This window comes from Artemia sp. Qi Xiang Cuo, chromosome 18 (genome assembly GCF_049724085.1).
Source record: "Artemia sp. Qi Xiang Cuo chromosome 18, ASM4972408v1, whole genome shotgun sequence".
NCBI lineage: Eukaryota > Metazoa > Arthropoda > Branchiopoda > Anostraca > Artemiidae > Artemia > Artemia sp. Qi Xiang Cuo.
This window is the reverse complement of record NC_142811.1, coordinates 43,168,931-43,192,008: the sequence shown is the minus strand read 5'-3', so window position 1 is coordinate 43,192,008 and position 23,078 is coordinate 43,168,931. Positions and strand designations below refer to the sequence as shown.

Here is a 23,078-nt window from a genome sequence, read left to right as displayed (position 1 = left end):
GGGGGGCCGCCGGGCCCGGGCCCCCCTAAATCTCACGATTTTTTTCATTTTCCCATAATTTTATGATTTTTCTCAAATAAAAATGGGTTTGAATGTTTTGGCCCCCCCCGAAACAAATTCCTGCGTACGTGCCTGGGGTCGGGGGTTATGTAGGAGGATATTTCCATAAAGGAAGTTTTCATGGGGGATGGGACATTGCTATGAAGGGGACGCCGAACTTCCCAGCATTATGAAAAAAAGATCAGAAATTAAATATAAAAAAAACAAGTTTTTCAACTGCAACAGCAGCAACATCAAAACTTTAAACGAACAGAAAATATTACATATATGATTGGGTTCACCCCCTAGTCAATACCTCACTCTTTAAGCCAAAGATTTTTTAGTACTTTCATAAGAGCTATTTATTCTAATTAACGGCCTTTGTGATTAATCGGTCATTTTTAAAGAATTTGAAAAAAATTCGACATTTCGCTTAAAGAGCTAGGTATTGGCTAGAGAGCGAACCCCCTAATAATCGTATTAAAAATATATGAATATAGAAATTCGTTACGTAAGTTAATTCGCAAGTTACGTATATTTATTACTAATAAAAACGTTCGTAAATAAAATGAAACAAGTTTCGAGAAAGCCAGCCATTTAACCAAATAAAAGTAAATTAATATGACAATTTTGTTTTAATTATTCATGTACTGTGAGCCAAGATAAAAACCTGCATTTATTCAAAAATTAAATAAAAAAAAAAAAGTTTTTTTAACTGAAAGTAAGGAGCGACATTAAAACTTAAAACTACCAGAAATTATTCCGTATATGAATGAGATTGTTCCCTCCTCACCGCATCTCTCTTTACGATAAGTTATTACTTTCTCACAAAGATATTTTTTAAACAATAAAAAACTTTAGCGTAAAGAGTAAGGTATTTGCGGTAGGACCGCTCCGTTCACATATGAACTAAGTTATGTTTGTTTTAAGTTTTATTGTTGTCCTTACTTTCAGTTAAAAAAACGTGTTTTTTTTATTTAATTCCTGTCAAAGTCCAATGGAGTTATAGACTAGTGAGTTAAACGACAAGGCGTAAATAATAAAAAAGCGGTACTTTTATGCATAGCCAAAAAATGTTCTTTCCTTAAGACATTGTTTATGGCTCATTAACCAAAGCAGTTTATCATGTTATGCTCCATTCAGACCAAAGACCTTAGAATACTATGGTTATCAAACAGTGCTAGGTTAAGCTATCTCTCTTCTTTGTGTGTCTTCTAATTTTTCATTATTATGAAAGATTAGAAGACAAAAGAACGGTAGAATCCATATAGCCAATTTGATCTTGCGGATGCAAAATCAAAACCGGTTTTATCCACGCTTAGTGTTAAGTAGCATAAGTACTTCGGTTCAATCGCAAAGGGAAACAAATTAATGTTTTTTTAGCCTTTTTTTTGCCATTGAATGAAAGTGTATATTCTAGTTATTTTTTTACACTTGGTAGGAGGGGGTTTTAGCCTTTAACCTCCTTACTTATGGTCATGATTACAGGAAGTGTAAACCGTTCAGATTTGAAAAGTCGCGGTGTGCTAGTTTTGGACCATCTTCACTGCTTGAAAATCCAGCCTTAAGAAACATTTTTACATTATGGTGGTATATATATGACGGTAATAGTTTAATGGCAAAATCACAATTTATTCTGAATCCAATAAGGGAACAAAAGGGCAACATAAACTGCAGGGCTTCTTTCTTTCTTTTATTTCAAACAAACTAAAACACTGTAGGATGTAAAAAATAGTTAAATCTGAGGAGTTAATGCTTAACAGATGCAGTTTGGTGGAATACAGAGATAGGCTTAAATGCACTCAGTTACACAAATTCCTGCAGGAACCAGATGGTTCATCCTACCCAAGACCAAAAATGAAGACCTATCAATTTTAGAGGGCCAATTCACCTCATCTACACCAGCTTTGTTGGCAGTCTTTAGCCAACCATTTAAACAAATTTAATTATTTGTAACCTGTGACCGGAGCAGTTTGAGACCGAGAAGTTTCAGCGACGTTTTAGCCTTCGAAGGTAGAAGTCTATTAATCGTTCTAGCCCGTTGCTGCATACAAGGAGCAAGGGAGAACTCTCTCCAAGATTGATTAGAAGGACCCAAGAAATTATAATTTCTGACCAGAGTGCCATAAATTCAAAATATCATGGACATTGTTTATATGAAATGATAAGTAATCTTTTGTGGTTTCAGCTCAAATGCCCTCTCCCTCTTGTTTTTTTATAACAAGTATCGCAGCTTTAGGTGTATGACGAGTTCTCGACGTATTGCTAGTCTTCGTGCAGTTTAATAGCTAGATTTTATGTTTCTGCTCATCATTCACATGAATGAATCAACTGATGGCTTTGATGGAATACTTCTCGTCATTTTACAGTTTCACATGGTTTTGCACCGCAGAATTAAGCAGCTTTCCAAGTACTCTTTACTTGGTGTTTTACCCTTCAGGTAATCAGAGTAAGCCTTGTGCCTATGTTTGTGTCTTCTTGTTTTGACATATGGGCCAGAAGAAAAAAAAAGCTTCATAGAAGAAGGTGAGTGGACATGCTTGTAGAAAAAGTCATTCAGGTTGCGAAAAGGTTCGCAACCTCAAACCTATTCTTTACATAGAGTATGCAACAGCCTGCTCTTTCTAGTCTTATTGTGGATCCACTGGAACTGTGCCAAGCAAGTCTGGTATTGAGCTACAGCACAAATTGGGCAGTCAAAATCCGAAAAAAAATCTTCTAGAGGACTGCTTCTCGTCTCCCTCTTAACTGGTTTTTTTTTTCTCTATTCCCTGTGTCTCTTTTTTTCGGTGGCTTGGTCTTCACATTACTAATAATCAAAAGCCAATTTAGGCAATGAAATTTTATAATGCAAAAAAAAAAAAAAAATTCAGATTGGATATTAAAAAATTGCTGCAAATATAGGGAGGTACAATATACAAGCACTATGGAAATTATATTCTTCATTTTGCGATCATTCTATTCTTTTTTTTATCTGATTTTCTTCCAATTCTGAAGCCTAAAGATCTGAAATCTATTTTCTCGGTACCTTTTGTGCCTCCCTCCCTGGTTCCGGAACCGGCATCTAATATCACGATTCTGCCTCCCTGATTTTCGGGAAAAAGCGACTGTGCTTGCGGGAAAGCTGTCGTTATCTGCAGGTCTTACTGCGCACCATAATTTACGTCGTTTTATGTAAATAATTGTTAAGTGTGAGTTTGCTTTTTTTTTTTTTTTTTTTTTCTTGATGTACTCCACTTCTTTTTTATAGTGGGTAATCAATAAATTATTATTATTATTATATAGAGAGACACAGAGAAAACTTATATACAGAGAACATTTAACTCGCAACAAACGGCAGGTTGGTTTTAGTAGACTCGTGACGTTCAGCACACTTGAAAAATTTCGGCCAATCGGTGCACTCCTTGGCTAGCTGGTCAAAACAAAGACATTTGATGTCTCACTCTACATTTGACAATTTCGTGGAAAGGCCTTAAATTCAATGACTGTACAATCACAAACTTATACTGTTTTCTTTATTGTAACAGTTTGGAACTGAGGGGCAGTGGCTCCCCTTAAATTTAGAACAAACATGGAAAATGTATTAAAAATAGACCCAAATAGAATAAAAATTAAATTTTTTCCCAAATATAATTAAAGAGCGATCTAAAAACTAAAAAAAATCCTATATTAGGGCGCTGTCCTCCCCCTCCCCCTACCCCACTCTTTACGCCAAAGTTTGACTTCTTCCCTCATTACTTCACGAACAAATGCTCTAGCACAAGGGCACTAAGAATGGGATAAAGTATTCTTACAATACTTCAAGAGTGGAAGGGCTCATTAGTATGCATTTGCTTTAAACAGTAAAACATTTGCAATTTCTAGCTGAATAAATTTTTTGCACTCAAAAAAACTTTCAGTAAAGTAGTATTAAACCTTTAGCGTGGATGTGACAAAACACCTCATAGGACAATTAAAATGTCGAATTACAAGCTACCATCTTAATTTAGAGCATTAAAGTAAAATACAGGAGTCAATAAGGTCAATATATACAGGAGTCAATAAAATACAGGAGTCAATATATACTTGAATCCACGCAATTAAGACGATAGCGATAATTCTATTTGGAAAGAGCATTGAACGGCGAATTGAAGAGTATTTATCCCTTTTTGGCCTCCTATGCAGGAAATCAGACAAATAGAGCTAAACCTGCGCGCAGCCTGATTTTCAACTTTAAAAGAATGAAGAGTGGAAAATTGGACACTAATCGATAGGAACAAAAACGTTTGTTTTCTTTTTGGGTATCGATAAAGTGCCGCCGATAACTGGAAAGTTTGCGAAAAAGAGTTGCATAATCGGTCACTTAACGACATTGATGAAACAACGACAACAAATCAAAATTATAGAATCGAAAGGAGATACATAATTTTTCAAAGAGGAAAACAAAATCAAATTATTTTAACTTAAATGTTTAGGAATAGGTTAAAACGAAGGAAAAAAAAAAAGACAGTATTGTGCTATACCTCCCTGTTGAAAAGTGTACTTTAGTTCCAGCATTTTTTTTTTAGCCAATCACATTATTCCTTAAGAAAAAACCTTAACAATCATTTTGCGAGCCTCAACGTCGGCTAACCGTCTCGAAGACAAATGGTCCATTAGAGAATTCTCCCAGGGACTAGTTATCATTGAAGGCTATTAAGAATTTGTAATTTGAGTGAAAAGACAGTGAAACGTGTCGGCAAGGCGTTCAATCAAAGTGGGTAGCACCACCGGGAATTCCCAAATCTGAAAAAATGATCGAATGAAATTTACTTTGAGCTGATTTTTGGCGTTTTTCTAGCAGGTATGATAGAACGTTATTAGGGACTGTCCTTTCCTGAAATTTAAAAGGAAATTCTGCTCCATTTAATCAAAAAACAAAAATCGCACCTTCTAATGATTTAAGCTTCATCAAGACTGAACATCTCTATCTCCGGCACAAAACAAGAGAAGCTAAATGCTTTTTCTAACACGCCTCTTACTTCTAATTATCTGAAATAAATTTTACAGTGTTTGACAATTTATTGCAGTACCTCTTGTCCTATTTCATCATTGTTTGTTTTTTTCAGTGTTTTTCAGTAGAAAATCAGACGGTGTACTTTCAAAATCTGTTTTTTGTTTTAAGTGCATGGCACACAGAGATTCATTGATTGCTAAATTTAGCCATACCCAAATCTATTTGGCAAAAGGTTGCAAAAAATTACGCAACAACGCCCACCAGATGAGAATATTAATTTTATCAGACTAATCCTTTTAAGCAAGACTTGGCAGGGTATATATTGCAAATCTCGGTACTAGCATAAGTTAATGTCGTTACTAACACATTAATAATTAAATTCAACGACACAAACCATGTTAGCGTTGTTGCTAACAGAGAGCTTGGATATGGCACTCAAGAATTGATATCGAAATGCCGTCTAACCCATTTCACCGTAGCTGCTAGAACTGAAAATGAGTTGATGACTATATTGAAACAAGGTATTTCTTCGATTGAAAAGTGGATGCGAGTAAATAAATTGAAACTGAATCATAATAAGTCGAATTTTTTGATTTATGGTAGAATTACTGGACATTATCCATGGATTAATAGGATAGAAGTAGGGCACCATACTATTGAAAGATCTACTAGTACTAGATACCTTGGTGTTATAATTGATGAAAGCCTTAGTTTTAAAGACCATATTGCATCTGTTAACAGCAAATTGTCTCGTAATATTGGTATTATGCGTAAACTTAGGTATCTTTTTCCGTGTGAAATTCTGAGAATGTTGTATTTTTCTATGGTTCACCCATATCTCATTTACTGTTGTATGGTTTGGTCGAAAACATTCGTAACTCACCTCCATCCGCTCTGCGTAACAAAGAATATGGCAATTAGAGTTCTTTATGGTAATCAAATTGACCCATCTGTATCGGTGAGGCATCTTTACCGCGAGTATAAAATTCTACCGTTGGCAGGAATATGTGTATTCTATAATGCTCTTTTTATGTTTAAATATTTAGCTTCGGAGTTACCATCATGTTTTTCAGGAATGTTTAGTCTTGCGTCTACTACTCACGATCATTTGACACGATCTTCTCAGTTGGTGCGAAGACCAGCTATGGTCACGTCCAGGTCTAGGTTTTCAATTCGCCATGTTGTTCCGTTAGTTTGGGAGAGTTTGCCAGAGGATTTGAGGAATGTTGGGGGTTTGCAGGATTTTCGTAAGTCGCTAAAGAACCATTGTTTTGATGTGTATATTTTGAATGGATTATTCCACGCCACTTAAGTTTTGTTTTTGAGGAGGGTTTAGTTGCAGCTGAATATGATTATAATTATTATAATTTTGTTGGGTGTTGTTTGGAGGTTCTTTGGTTTTCGGGTCCGGTAAGTTGAGCTCTAATTATGTTTTTTGTTTGTATTTTTCTATTTTTTTTTTTTTTTTTTTTTTTTTTTTTTGTTTCTTTGTTTTTTTTTTTATTAGGTGGGTTTTATACCGCAAAAGAATTGCTTCAGGTAATCGATTATGTATATATTTTTTTTTTTTTTTAAATAAACCCATTGTTAATTAAGAAAAAAAAAAAAAATAACATAGCATTCGAATGCTGATTTGGTTTAATACTTAAATGTTCCAGATAAACAGAACTAACTCAATATTACCTACTTCTGTGTACTATCTACTCATAAAACAGGTAATTGATTCACGATAAAAAAAAGGTAAAAGGTAAAGAATACGGCATTGGACTTTACATTCCCTACCGGCGGTGTTGACCATCCTGTGCTTTCGCACACCCTTCCTGTTTACCTTCCCCAGATTTCTCCAGGTACCCATTTAGAGCTGGGTCAACTCTAGCTGAGCTTACAGAGTCACGCCACTGACCCCCGTCCCAAACCAAATAATTAATCAAGCAAGAATCAAGCATGAATCAAGAGGAGAGGGGCAACAAAAAGGCCATGAAACGGACTCTTTGCCACGTTCTATACATTTAGCGAAGTATACATTTTAACATAATCCGTTGTATTTAAGAAAGAAGGAGAGGGGAGTGAATCTTAGCACCCTAAACTTTTCTCCTGGCTATACCAGTAAGATTTGATTTTAATATATAGAGAACTAGAAAGATACTATGATAGCATAGTTTATTTTTCAAAAGGCAAACCTTTTTGTAGAAAGCTTCAAAGACATCTTTTCCATGGATGAATCTAAATAGAACCATAATTTTGTCCAAAAGTTTTTCTAGTTCTTCTTCGGTAGCTTCTTTATTGCCAGTTCGTAACTTAGTATCTACAAATTTGGCTATCATCTCTGCTGGCTTATTCTGGCGCTGATTGACAAACGTTTCGAAGGAGTCTTAAAAAAAAAAAAAAAAAAAAAAAAAAAAAAAAAATCAAAATAGCAATGTTTCATACTAACTCTTGACAGCTGTTCGAAATCAAAGTCAGTTAAAGATTAAACATGGTTACAAAAATCCTAATTGGATGGTAGTTTAAGTTAAAAACAAAGAATATGTTTTGATAGCCTTGGCAGAAAACTCGTCAAGCATACTGATGAAAGATGTATCAGACATGTCAGACAGGGCATAGGGGGGGGGGGATAATTCTTTGTTGGTTAATAGCTCAGGGGATTAGATAACATGAGGGCGACAAAGTAGTCAATGACAATGTCTTCATTATCCTCGTCTCCATCGCCAACACTAAAATAATCTTGGCCGACGTCATCATTACTATCTGATCCATTAGTACCCCTGCATATCTTTAACTTCCCTTTACGTACCTGTGGCACTACTGTCTAACGAATTATTATCTTATCTGTATCAAGCCATAACTGGCTTGATTTTTCTATGTAGTCACCATGATCCACGGTCATGACGAAATGTTTCCTATGAAAAGTTGTATGAGTGGCGGGTTGTCCTGCAAACAATCAAGGCAATTAAAAAGAAGTTTCAAATTCATGTTTCCTTGGCTCCTTCTCCCAAAACACGTAAATCAATTCCAATAGGAGATTAAAAAATTGCCTTATAGAACCTGGGTTCTATATAGAACCTAAGTCTAAATTAGGAAAAAGAAGAAGAAAAAGGAAGATAGAATAGAGTGGAGAATCGATATTTTAATTGCATTATCATAGGCAGCGCAATAATGCTGCCTAAGTAAAGAACGATGTGGCCACAACGTATTTTTGTTTTTCTTCTTCTTTTAGACCAGGACACTTCGTATCGCATAAGTTGTCGTAAAAACTTCAAAAAGGGCTCATTTGATTTGAAATTGGAAGGGCTTGTGCCCTTTTTAATAGTCAAAAGTGATTGGATGGCAACTAACACCCCTTCCACACCCACCATTCCCGAAACGCATCCAATCAAAATTTTGAGATAGCCATTTTGTTCAACATAGTTGAAAGATCCGGAAATTATGTCTTTGAGGATGACACTCCCCCCATAGCCCTCAGGAAAAGGGGTGCATGTTATGCGTTGGGGGTTTATAAGGTTTTTATAGAAATCTTTGTCGTAGAAACTTCAAAGAGGGCTCATTCAATTGCAAATTGACAGGGTTTGTGCCATTTGTATTAGTCGAAAGTGATCGGAGGGCAACTAACCCCCCTCTCACGCCCACCATTTCCCCAAACACAACCAACCAAAATTTTGAGATTTGTATTTTGTTCAACGTAGTTGAGAGGTCCGGAAATTATGTCTGTGAGGATAACACTTCCCCTATGACAGCCCTCAGGGCAAGGGTTGTAAGTTATGCCCTGGGGGCATATAAGGTTTTTTATAGAAAACGATATTGTAGAAACTTCGAAAAGGGCTCATTCGACTGGAAATTCATAGGGCTAGTGCCCTTTTTAACAGTCGAAAGTGATCGGAAGGAAACTAAACCTACTCTCACGTCAACTACTTCCCCAAACACATCCAATCAAACTTTTGAGATAGCCATTTCGTTCAACGTAGATGAAAGTTCTGGAAATTAGGTCTTTAAGGATGACACCCCCCCCGCCCCGAGCCCTCAGGGCAAGGGTTGTAAGGTATGCCCTGGGAACATATAAGGTTTTTAGAGAAAGTGTTGTCGTAGAAACTTTTAAAAGGGCTCATTCGATTAGAAATTGAAAGGGCTAGTGCTATTTTTAATAGTCGAAAGTGATTGGAGGGCAACTAAAACTAACCCCCCTCTCAAGTCAACCATTCCCCCAAACACATCCAATCAAAATTTTGAGATATGCATTTTGTTCAACGTAGTTGAAAGATCCATAAATAATGTCTTTGAGGAAGACACTCCCCCCATAGCCCTCAGGACAAGGGTTGTAAGTTATGCCCTAGGGGCATATAAGGTTTTTTATAGAAAGCTTTGACGCAGAAACTTAAAAAAGGGCTCAGTCGATTGAAAATTGAAAGGGCTAGTGCCTTTTTTTATTATTCGAAAGTGATTGGAGGGCAACTAACCACCCTCTGACGCCCACTATTTCCCCAAAAACATCCAATCAAAATTTTGAGATAGCCATTTTGTTCAACATAGTTGAAAGTTCAGGAATTTAGGTCTTTGAGGATGACACCCCCCCCCCCCCCGAGCCCTCAGGGCAAGGGTTATAAGTTATGCCCTGGGGGCATATAAGGTTTTCATAGAAAGAGTTGTTGTAGAAACTTCAAAAAGGGTTAATTCGAATGGAAATTGAAAGGGCTTGTGCCATTTTTAGCATTCAGAAGTCATTGGAGGGCAACTAACCTCCCTCTCACACCAATCATTTCCCCAAACACATCCAATCAAAATTTTGAGATATGCATTTTGTTCAACGTAGTTGAAAGGTCCGGAAATTATGTCTTTGAGGATGACTCTCCCCCACAGCCCTCAGGGCAGGGGTTGTAAGTTATACATTAGGGGCATATAAGTTTTTTTTTTTATAAAAAGAATTGTGTTTAAGAATTTGAAAAGATTTCATCTTATTGGAAATTGAAAGGGATAGTGTACTTTTTTAATAGTTGAAAGTTATTGGCAGGTAAGTAGTCCCCCTCTCACCCTGGCTACTTCCCCAAACGCATCCAATAGAAATTTTGAGATAGCCATCTTGTTCAACGTAGTTGAAAGTTCTGGAAATTAGGTCTTTGAGGATGACCCCCCCCCCCAAAACCCCTCAGGGCAAGGTTTGTAAATGTTGTCCTGGGGACATATAAGGTTTTTTATGGAAAACGTTGTAGTAGAGACTTCAAAAAGGGCACATTCGATCGGAAATTGAAAGGGTTAGTGCCCTTTTTAATTGTCGAAAGCGACTGGAGGGCAACTAACCCCCCTCTCACGCCCACGATTTCGCCAAACACATCCAATCAAACTTTGAAATGGCCATTTTGTTCAAAGTAGTTGAAAGGTCTGGAAGTTATGTCTCAGGATGACAAACCCTCCACAGCCCCCGGGGCAAAGGTTGTAAGTTATGCCCTGGGGGCATATAAGGTTTTTATTGAAAGTGTTGTTATAAAAACTGCCAAAAGGGCTCATTTAATTGGGAATTTGCATGGCCAGTGTCCACAATATTAATAAAAATCGGTTGGAGGGCAAATGTCCCCCCACACCCATCATTTCCCCAAACACTTCCGATCAACATTTTCATATAACCATTTTGTTGAACGTGGTTGAAGGGTCCGGAAATTAGGTCTTTGAATATGACAACACCCGCCCCCCCCCACACAACCCTCAGCGCTAAGGTTGTAAGTTATGCCTTGGGGGCATATAAGGTTTTTATAGAAAGCGTTGTCGTAAAAACTTCAAAAAGGGCTCATTCGACTCATTCGCCCACCATTTCCCCCAACATTACCAATCAACATTTTTATATGTCCATTTTGTTCAACGTAGTTGAAATGTCTGGAAATTATGTTTTTGAGGATGACACCCCCTATAGCCCTCAGGACAAGGATAGTAAGTTACTTCCTAGGGGCATATAAGGTCTTTTATAGAAAGTGTTGTCGCAGAAACTTCAAAAAGGGCTCATTTAATTGAAAATTGAGAGGACTTTTGCCTTTTCTTAGTCGAAAGTGATCAGAGGGCAAATGAACCCCCCACGCCCATTATTTCTCCAAACACTTACAATCAAAATTTTGAGATAGCTATTTTGTTCAACGTATTTGAAAGGTCTGGAAATTATGTCTTTGAGGATAACAAATATTCCCCGCCCTCACGGTAGGTGTTGTACGTTATGCCCTGGGGGCATTTAAGGTCTTTATAGCAAGTGTGGTCACATATACTTCGGAAGAGGCTCATTGGATTGGTAATTAGACACCCTAGTGCTCTTTTTGAGAGTCAAAGTGATCGGAGGGCAGCTACCCCCCCCCCTCATACACACACGGCGTATTGTCCCGAAATGCATCTGAGAGATATTTTGAGATAGCCCTTCTATTCAAAATAGTCTAAATATCATATAACAAGGATTTTGGGGTTGAAACAAACCCCAGAGATTAGGGGCAAGGGTTGTAAGTTAAGCCTAGGGGGTATTTAATGTTTTTATGGAAGGGATGGTTGTTTAACTTTAGAAGAGGCTCCTTTGGTTGAAAATTGAAAGTTCTAGTTCCTTTTTAAGCGTCAAAAGTGATGGACGGCATTTAGCCTCCCCTCTCCCTCCTACAACCCCTCCTTTCATAAAACACATCTGATTGAAATTATGGGATTTTTTTCAAAATAGTCCAAAGAACATATAATAAAGTCTCAACGGGTGACACAACCCGCCAGCGCCCTGGGTATAGGTTTTAAGTTATTTTATTAGGGCATTTAAGGTTTTTATTGAATGGACGGTTGTATAAATCTCCGGTGAGGCTTATTCTATTTTAAAATCGGCGTCATAATACCCTATTTAAGAATCACAATGATTTAGTATCAAACAGCCCCCCCCCCTCCACGCTCAGAAGATACCTTAAAATCTCCGATAGACATCTGGAAACAACAAATTTATTCATAGTAGTTGAAGGTTTTGGAAATTATGTCTGTGAGGAATACAGCCCCCCCCCCCTTATAATTCTCAGGGAAAGCGTTGTAAGTTACGTCCTATAAAAAGGGTAGTCGTATATGCTTTGGAGGGGACTCATTGGATTGGTAATCATAAGTTCTAGTGCCCTTTTTAAGATTCAAAGTGATCAAGGCTCGGCTACCCCCCAACCCCCACCCACCCACACACACACAAACATGTCGTTTTTTCCTGAGATGTATCCAATAGATATTTTGAGACATTCCTTTTGAGGTAGATACAAACCACCAGAGCCTGAGGACGAGGGTTGTAAGTTATGTCCCTGGGGTATTTAAGGTTCTTATGGAAAGGATGGTTGTATAAGCTTTAGAGGTGGCTTATTTGGTTGAAATCAGAAGTTTTGGTTCCCTTGTAAGAGTCAATAATGATGGAGGTCAAGTAGTACCCCCCCCCCCCCCCCCAACTGCTCCTCTTTTCACCAAATGCATCTGATTGAAATTGTGCGATGGCAATTTTTATTTAAAATATTCCAAAGAACATATAACAATGCTTCCTGGATTGACCCCCCCCCCCCCAGAGCCCTGGGGCAAGAGCTTTAAGTTATGACCTGGGGGCACATAAGGTTTTTATGGAATGGGTGGTCGTATTAAATTTAAATGGGTCTCATTTGACTTTAAATTGGAAGTTATAGTACCCTTTTTAAGAGACACAGTGATTTAAGAGAAACCTCCTCCCCCCACCCCCATCATTTCCCATAACAAATATCCAAAAAAAGTTTTCAGACATAAATTTTTTCAGCATTGTTGGAAGGATCAGTAATTATGCGTAGCAATAGTTGTAGTAGCAGTATTCGAATACCAACTTTTTCTAAACTTCCCCTTCAATACACGATAGAGTTTTTAACTTTATACCGACAACCGGTATCGAAGCATTGCTGATACGTCCTCTTGACATTCTATAGGGGCAAATTGGGTTTCGATTTATTTCAGGGCAATTAGCCTACTACATTGCCGAAAACTGTCGCCTTAAGACCTTAGGTTTAGAAATTATATCTGCAGCACGAATAACTGTTCTAACAGCAATAAGAGTACCGTTGGTTGTGGTAATAGTAATAGTAGCAGTAGTTGTAGGAGTAGAAGCATTAGTGTTATGATGCAAATATTGCCTTTTGGTTAGTTCAACACCCCCCTCAAAAAGCGTTGTAAGTTTTAATTTCACACACGAAACTGTTCCTAAGATATTGCTGATATAACATTTTGATAACCTGCATATGGATGGCCGGTTGTTATACGTACAACAGAAATATTTTCTGAAAATTTCACCTTCATACCTTCATAGGTTATGGATTTTAAGCTACCCAGAAGACACTGTGTGTATTCATTTAATACAATTTTAAGAAATGAAAAAAAGAAATATTTTCAAAAAAAGTTTAAGGAGGTCGAAGGATGCCCTAAGAAAACCTGGGGACTAATAAAAAAAGTGATTGGATTAAAAATAAATAGTGTACCTGATGAATTAGTTAGTGTAATGGGAAAGACTTTGAATTCTGAAAAGGACATATTCAATGAATTTCAGAGTTATTTTTCGAATATTGGTCTGAATTTAGCTATGTCAGTTGTACCTTATAGTGGTGATCCAACGTCCAAGTCCTTACTGAAGTACCCCATTGATGTGTCTCTTCACCTTAGACTTCTAACAGTTGATGAAATTAAAAAAATTATTTATGGGTTGCGTAGTAATTCATCTGGTAGCGATCATATTACTCTAAAAACACTTAAATGTATTTTTCCTGTTATAACTGAAGTTTTATGTGGGTTAATTAATGAGTGTTTTCGTCAAGGAAAATTCCCAGACTGTTTTAAAGTTGCCCGTATAACCCCAATTCATAAGGGTGGTATTCAAAATGACCCAGGAAACTATAGACCGATATCTCTGTTTTACCCATTATTTCCCGTGTTTTAGAGAAGTGTTTTAGTATTAGAATGATGAGTTTTTTGGAGGATCATAAGTTACTGGTAGAGACACAATTTGGGTTCCGTAGAAAAAGGACAATGGAGCAGGCGATGATCTATTTGACAAATATTATTAATGATGTATTAGATGAAGGTTTTAAAATAAATGCTATATTTTTAGATCTGATGAAAGCTTTCGATACTGTGGATCATGAACTTCGACTTGAGAGGCGTAAAGAATATGGTTTGATGTGTAAATTATAAATTTTCTAATGAAGTTTTTTAAGTAATCTATATCAGTAAGTCCAACTAAAAAATTCTTCTTCCGAGAAAAAGCGTATTTTAGTAGGTGTTCCACAAAGATCAGTTCTCTGTCCTATATTATTCTGGATATTTATTAATGATTTACCAAATTGTCTAAATAATTTTTGCTATAGAACAAATGAACTAACGGTAAACGCGACTAACGAAACAGTTTCACTTTTTGCTGATGACAAAACAGCCATTGGCACAGCTAAGACAGCGGAGCTGCTGCAGATTTCCATGAAGGAATCAGTTAATAGATTTACAGCATGGCTGAGGGTAAATAAATTAAGGATTAACATGGCTAAGTCTAACTTTATTATTTTCTCGCGATCATCAAACTTTTACCCATGGATCAAGGAATTAGATATGCCCAATGGCGTTATAAAACGGACTGCGTCTTTTAAATACCTTGGGATTGTAATAGATGAAACTCTATCTTTTAAGGAACATGTAACTTTGACTAGCAAAATTCTGGCAAGAAATCTCGGTATAATGAAGAAACTCCAACATTGTTTTCCCAAGTCTGTCCTTCGCCATCTTTATTTTTCTTTAATTCACCCGTATATACTTTATTGTTCAAGTATTTGGCTCTCTACTTTTTCTTCTATCTTAAAACCAATAAGAGTTATACAAAATCATGCCGTAAGAATTTTAGCCAGTATATCTCCACGTATGTCTGTTCGAGAAATTTACACAATTTTAAAATTTTTGCCGGCTGCAGGCCTTCGTGAATTCTATGTATTGTGGTTTATTTTTGGACTGCAACAGGATGTTCAGCCTCGTTGTTTTGGTGATTTATGGTCCATTAGGTCTACTGTTCATTCTCATGATACAAGGGGTAGCGCGGACTTCTGTGTACCTAGAGGTATATCTTCCCGTTCATGTTTTCTGTTTTTATAGAGGTACGCAGAAATGGAATAGTTTGAATAGTGATATTAACACTATTGGTGACCCCAATATTTTTAGAAAAATCATTAGGGAACTGCTTTTTGCTGAATATGAGTTTTGACTGATTGATTGATTTATTTATTGTGGGGGTTTTGATGATATGATGTTCCCAGAGGAAGTATAATATATGATATTATTTTGTATTTATTGTTTAGTGTGATGGTATTAGTGGTGTCTGTGGCCAAGTGTTCTTTTTTTTTAGGATTTTGTTTTCTCTACCTCGCCCACGGATAAGCTTTGCTTTTTAGGGGAGGGAGCAATAATTTGTTGTTGATACTTCTTCTATTTAACAGCAGGTGGGCTTTTCAGTGATACTATTTAGCCCTTTTCCTTTTGCTTCACTCTGTGGGCTACACAGCTACTGGCTCGATTGCCTCATGATTATTAGATATTTTCATATATCTTTCAGTAGATCTTTCGACTCTAGGAGTTCAATCTATGCTCTGTGTGCAGGTCTAGTTGGCTCTTGGCTGATAGTGAGATTTTGTGGTGTTTAAAGCATTTTAACAGTTTGGAAAGCAGGGTATGTTGTGCAGACGTCAGCATATTACATTCAAATAGGCAATGGTCAATTGTTTCATTATTCATATTACAATGCCTGCAAAGAGGGGACAGGGGAATTGAACCACTTGAATTAGAAAGCTTATATGAGAATGCAAAAAAAATTTAGTCCATTTGTTCCAGAACGAATTCTGTGATAGATTTTAGAAAGATACTTATTGGGAAAGGGGGAAAGGATAGGATTAATCTTATTAAAATTAATATCTGATAGCCTCCATCGGTAAATATCTCTAATCGGGATTGGTCTTCCACTTGGCTGGTCAATATTTATTGCATTTTTTGCTATTTCATCAACCTGATGATTACCACTTATGCCAGAGTGGCTAGGAATATACTGAAAATAAGTTTTTATGCCACTTGAAGCAAGATTATCTATAATACTGAGACAATGATAAGTGTCAATGTCCTGAGGAGCTGAGGCCACCAACTCAAGGCTGGATAAAGAGTCGGAATATACAATAATATTATTAGAATTTGCAATCAAAGGTTGATTTTCCTTAATGTGTTCTAATGCCATGATTATGGCATTTAACTCCGCAGACATTACAGATAAATTATTATATAATCTCTCGCCCATTGCAATTTTCAGGTGAGGAAGGAAAGCACCACTTGCTATCTTCTAATTCATTTTTGACTCATTAACAAATATTTGGAAGTGATTTTTATACGTAATTGTATTAAATTCAGCAAATTTTTCTGGACAAAAGCAATGGGGGTTAAATCTTTAGTCCACTTTGAGAAATCAGTATTTATTATGGGACTTGACCAATTCCATGGAGGGGATTGAGGGAAAGTGATATGTTTTTTTTTTCAATAAATCCTTCTTCTTCTTCTTAATGCTGCTTTTACGGTTACTGTCACTAACGACACTAATGTGTCGAACGTTTAGGAGGAGTTTCAATTCACCGAAAAGCTTATATTCATGCAGGTATTAAAAGGGCATATAAGCACTATAGGGCTTATAAGAATATAGGCAGCAATGCTCTATCATAGCAAGTAATATCATTGATATTTTAAAGGAGCTAATTTGATTGAATATTAGAAGTTCTAGTGCCCTCTTAAGAATCAACAGTGATTGGAAGGGCTCCCCTCTTCTTTAGCCCATAATTATCCAGACACTTCAAATCAAAATTTTAAGACAACTGTTTTGTTCAGCATAGCTGAATGGTATAGTAAATATATCTCTAGGCCTATTGGGTAGGTCAACCCCCCACAGTTATTTAATTTGCCCATTATGCTTAAAAACTGAATGTTACTTTAAAATTAAATTCAAACACACTGTTTATATGCTGGTTGCCAATAAGACATCCCAGCAATATACCAAGAACGACTGAAGGTATTAAGTTCAAATTTTCGGGGCTACTTCTATTACTACTTCTGCTCTTAAAATTTTCCTAATCCAAAAGAGTGTAATTGTATCCAGGTGTAAAAGAGCACAGATATAATTTTTGGGGAATGGTATTAACTTCTATTTATCAGATCAACTAGAGGATGTATATGACTAAATTAAACACTACTATTTGTGTCATGATTTTCATAGGAGTTTATATTGTTAAAAATTGCTGAAAATGTTTCTCAAGCATATAAATAGCAGGCCAAACTATAAATTTTTAAAGGAAAGTCGGAAAGATTCAAACTAATATTTTCTTTTTCCCTGAAAAAGACTATGTCAATATAAAACGAACAGAAATTAATTAAAAAAAATTTTTTTCCATAAAATAAGTTTTTAGAAAAAAAGTAAAGAACTCCATTAAACCAAAAATGAATAAAAATAAAATCAAATAATCTACCAAGTATATAACTTCCACCAGTCAATATCATTAAATAAATGAAACCTAAAACGAACAGAAATTAAAATAAATACCAGAGTCAAACTCAAAACGAGCAGAAATTAATATGAGTAGGGTTAAAAACCCCTATGCTTTTTAAAAGCCAGAATGTAATTTGTACTTTACTGAAAAACAATTCAAATGAATGTGCATTGTCAGTTTAATATACATATGCTGATATTTATTCCTTAAAATCTTAATTAATTTTTGATTTCTTAAGGTTATAAAAGTGAAAACATTTAAAAAATTTAGTATTTTTAGCGTAATGTATATATATTAATAAGACCATTCATTGATAGTGAAAAGGAAAGGAAATTGGAAAACCAGATTATTTGAAACTAATACTTATGAGAAAACTAAACACACAAGTAATAAACATTTTGTACTAATATAAGCATACATTCCGTAATTATTTATTCCCATACTCATCACGGTGTTTCTTTTCCGTTTTTCTCACTGCAATTTATCATTTTATATAACAGAAACTAATCGTTCCATGTAAGTAACCGCTCCAGTAAGTGAACATAATAAGGTGATTATTAATCACCAGGGTCCTTTAAACGAAGTAAGGGTTCTTTTCTGGTACCTTGACATAGGAAAAAGATTTCTACAAGATCTGAATAACAATAAAAACGTTTGCCATACACTCGTTCAACCGCAAATATTTTCTTCTTTTTTTCTAGAGACTAGTCACATTTTTCCAGTTGGTCCTTGGTGTTTTATGATATGATTGCAAGAACATACAATACCCATATAAGAACAAGCACTTAAGTTGCAGCAAAAATCAAGTTTCGCTACCACTGCGCTAATTATCTCATTCATAAATTAAACTGGATCAAAAAAGCGCAATGAAATAATTATGCTTAAAAAGTTTGATCTATCATAATACTAAATTTCTTTTTTTTATATAGCAATTGCGTATAGTAGCTAAATTTTGCACGTAGAAATTTAAAAGGGAAAAATTATAAATACGTTTAGATACAGTTATGTGAAATTTCCTTCAAACGTGTCAACTACATTCTTCTTTTTTGCGAAGCAAAAGCTATTTAAGATTTTTTTGAAGTAAATCTTTTTCTATTGCAAGCATGATAGCACAGCACTAAAACAACTAAATGTATCAACTAACAACTAAACAACTAAATGTATCAACTAACAACTAAACAACTAAAACAACTAAATGTATCTGACACATATGGTAAAATCAAATATTATGCTGTCAAGTCGTTTAATGAGTCATTGGCCAGTGAGTGCATATGCAGAAGTGTACTTGATTTATAGAAGGTAAGGGATGATGGCACTAAACCTTTATAGGTGGTAAGGGATTATCTCAGAACCTTCAGCTCTAAAATATCTGGCATAATTTTACCTAGTCTAGGACGGATTTATGTTCAGTTATGTTAGTGTCATTTTCGTCAATTTAACTAGAACAAAAAAAAAAACAACACATTTCCCAAAATAAAATATTATGCTCTCAAGTCCTTTAATGTGTTATTAACCAATGAGTGGATATGCCAAAAGCGTACTTGTTTCAAAGAAAGCAAGGCATTAAACTATTTATCTCAGAACCTTAAGCTCTAAAATATCTGACATAATTTTGACCTAATCTATGATGCCTTTATTTTCACTAATAATAGTGTCATTTTCGTCAACTTAACTAAAATAAAACATATTGCCTAAAATCATATATTATGCTCTTAATTCGTTTAACGAGTCATCGGCCAAAGATTTGTGCTTGGTTGATAGAAGGCAAAGTGTTAACACCACAATAGGTGGTAAGGGATTGTCTCAAGACGTACATCTAGAAATTACCAATAACTTTTTAAGTTAATTATTATTTTATTTCGTACATGTCTACCGTACACAGCCTACAAGTTTCTCTCTGTTCTGGTTACTTGTACGACTTTTGCAAATTTTATTTTTCCAAATAAACAATTTAATCTAATCAAGCTAGGTAAGATGTGTTAGTTTGTTGGCAATTTAAAAAAATTATAAATCAGGCATTGATTTGCCATTCCCGGTAAATTAAGGTTGATTGACGCCTTGTCAGGGACAAACCAAAAATAACATAATATGAGATACGTTTTTGAGAAATTGAGAATAGGTGTAATAAGGATCATAAAGATTCTAACTTTACGCATAAATTGCAGAGAGTATATCTCATCTTGCCTTAAATTATGTACATGACGAATAGACAAGACCATGCCCCTTCCTCTTTTTAAGTCTCATTAGTAGTAGATTTAAAAAAATTCAGAAGAGATCACGCCTCACTCTTCTCCCAAAGTGATAGCTACTACAAACCTATAAAAGTTATTGCTTCGACACTCTGATTAGTAAGAAAAATAGAATAGTACTCTACTTTCACATTATTAGCACTTTTTGTCTTATTCACGCTATTACTCAAAACAAAGGATTCTTAATACCATTGTTCGCCAAGCGACTGCAAGCGACTACAACAGTTAAGACGGGGCTTAAGCAGAGCAGTACACTAGTTCATGATTTTCCCCTCTTCTGAGTTTATAATCAATCTTATAAACGATAATGTAACTAAACCTCTTTTTCATATTTTACGACAATTTTAGGCTAAATCAATGGAATAGTTGTTAACAATATGAAGTCCCTCAGATGTTATTGTCTAAATATTCATACTAATACTAAAAGTGATAAAATCGTGCGTGACATATGTGATTAAGATATTATTACTAAAAAGCGACCAAAGCGTTTATTTCCAGTGGAATCTAGGTATTTTTCATTGTCCAAATCGTCAAAATATACTTTGAAATGTACTAAATTCTTCATATTCTAGCACATGAGCAGATGCAAAAATTCAAGAAATTTTCATTCACTGGATAATTGTTGCAATAAAATTAAAAATATAGAGCCTTCTTTTTTGAATTTTGTGTATTGTGTTTTACGGACTTGGCCAAATGAACCTTTAAACAAGCAAGATAAACAAACGTAATTCCTCACCTTTGACAGAATTGACAAATTTTTCGTTTTTCCAGAAGCAATTGTTTACTACATTATCCATTGTGTCTTTAAAGTCCAGCAGTTCTTGCACCATAGTTTTGTCCTTTTCTGGGTCAATAACGATTGTCCTTCCTCTTTTCTGAAAAAGAAGTACTAATAAACAACAATTAATAATAAAAAAATACCTTGTTAAAAAAAAAAAGAACAAAAAATACAAACACTGACGTCAGACTAGGCTGACAATAAAAGAAAAATAATAAAGAAGAAATGCCTTGGTTTAAAATACGAAAGAACAAAAATAAAAAATGAAAGATAAAAATTATATAGGAGTCCTGAGACAACCCTTCTTGAATAAACAACTCAGAACAGTCATACCAGCTCTACAAACACTGATTTCAGATTGGGCTAACCACTATAGTTTGCATAATAGATAAACAAAGCTTTTACTCGGAGGAGCAGGTGAAGAGGAGGGAGTAAAAAGTGATTGTGCACTTCACCATTTTTCGAATTTTTTTTTTACTGGGAGTCAAATGCGTACAGTCATTAGTCCATAATTCTTCTTGCAAACTCTGTGCCAAAATGATACAGCCTGAAACACCGACATCCAGACACTGGGGAGCACCGTTAAAAATAACCTCGATTCGACTACAGACTTTCACAAGTTCGTTGGCCAAGAAGCGGCTGCTGGTTCGAGTTGGCTGAGGACCGTAATAACAAGGATATCGCAGTTCCAAGTCAGCTATTTTATAAGTACAGTCAGATTTTGCTGAACCACTTCAGCAATGTTCTTATCTTTTGGGATGTCGTAACTTATCAAAGCAAATTTGTTTTCCTACTCTTTCTGCTTCTTAACTCAAAAGTCAGTTAAAATCATCGCAAAAATTTTTTCTGCGTTGGCTGGTATCTATTAAAGTAAGCAGATTGCGTTGTCCCCAGAAATATGCCACTGGAATTCTGATTGAAAATACCGAGTAGTCTGGTTTGGCCATATCTGTCTAAAACATGATGCCCTGACTAAACTGGCATTGACCTGAAAACCCATCACATATTGGAAAAAGAGCATGGTAGGAGAGTAAATACATGGGTCTGCAGCAAAGGCTTCTTCTTCCTCGAATAACAACCTATTTTGACGCTAAGAGTGGATCATTTTTAGAGTTATTTAGTAAATAAGGGAATACTCCTTTTCTGCAAAATGTTTTTTATTCAAGAGTAGAAGCAATGAACAAAATATAAACCTTAAAAAACGGAAGTCTGTTCTAAAGTTAAAAAAAAAGAAAAATAACAAGTAATATACGGATAAAAGCTATGTGGCCGATTTGCCTTCTAAAAGATACAGTATTGTCTAGCAAAGCCGTACCCGGAGGGGGGGGGGCTGGGGGGGTTGTTGTTCTGTTCAAATATTTTCTTTTCGTTTTAAGTTTTAATGTCGCTCCTTACTTTCAGTTAAAACAAATTTTTAATTTTATTTAATCAGTATAAATCGACGTACCCACAAACAAATCAAGTTAATAAAAAATCATAAATAATATTTCAATAAAACACATATACAGAGTCAAGATTCATTCAAAATTACGAGCAAATAAATAGGGCGATATCCAGGGCTATTAGAATAGAGCTTGGTTCATTATGAGATTGAGTATCCTGTGCTGGGCGTAGGGGTTGGAGGAAGTGGAGGGAGGATATGCACTGCAGCATTAGTAATGAATATGGCTGAAAAAAACCAAGTGTATACGACTTTCACCTTCGCCCACCTGTTTACGCTATACTACTGTCGTCTGCAGCAGTCATTGCTGACAATTTTAGTAAAGGTCAAGTACCAGTAAATAATATTTATGATTCTGTAATGTGTGTTTTTTGTTTATGATGTATTGCGTAATGTCTTTAAATTCACCAAGTAGCGTGTTCGTTAAACAGTTACTTTTTCTCACTATTGCTTATTCTCACGGTTGCAGATGGGACGCACATTGGTTGGAGACTTCTACATCTCTTGCAATCGATCGAGCGGTTTGGCACTCAACCTTCTGTCAAGTCATTGCGTCAGGAGAGCTGAAGAGGTTGTTTCCTGACACAAGGACAAGTAACTATACCTAGTGATATTTCTTAGATACATCTTGACGATATTTGTATGTTTACAAAATCGCAGGTTATTATCTTTTTAAAATCTATGAGAATAATGAAGCACTGACAGTTACACGTCACCTTTTGCCTCTAAACTCAGAAAAACTGTTTGCCTTCTAATAAATTAAGTCAAATGTCGCTAAAAAAAAAAAAGTACCAGAGCTTCTAGTTGGCGCTTCCATTGAAAATCCTTTTTTATTGGTGTTTTCATTCAAAAAACAAAATCCCACTCCCCCTAAAACTTGGAAAGTACATTTTGCAAAAGTCATAAAATAATGCATAAAAAGATTTTCCACTGCAAATAGGTACAAAAGGTGAAGCTACCCAGTGCAACCTAAGTTCTGTCAAAGGAGTCTCTCATGGAGGCAAACACACTAAGATATAAAAAACTTGTATACTTTGGCTGAAAAAATACATCTTTCACTTATCCA

General features: G+C 35.6%; 1 protein-coding gene across 1 annotated transcript in view; it reads right to left on the bottom strand.

Annotated features, from left to right (window-relative positions):
• Cul4 (cullin 4) overlaps window positions 1-23,078 on the bottom strand; it is a 252,089-nt gene that overhangs the window by 132,508 nt on the left and 96,503 nt on the right. Inside the window, exons 7-8 of the mRNA XM_089104452.1 lie at window positions 20,530-20,668; window positions 7,195-7,385 (exon numbers count right to left, since the gene is read on the bottom strand). Of these exons, the coding sequence (XP_088960578.1) occupies window positions 7,195-7,385; window positions 20,530-20,668 (330 nt within the window). The remainder of the gene's footprint in view (window positions 1-7,194; window positions 7,386-20,529; window positions 20,669-23,078) is intronic.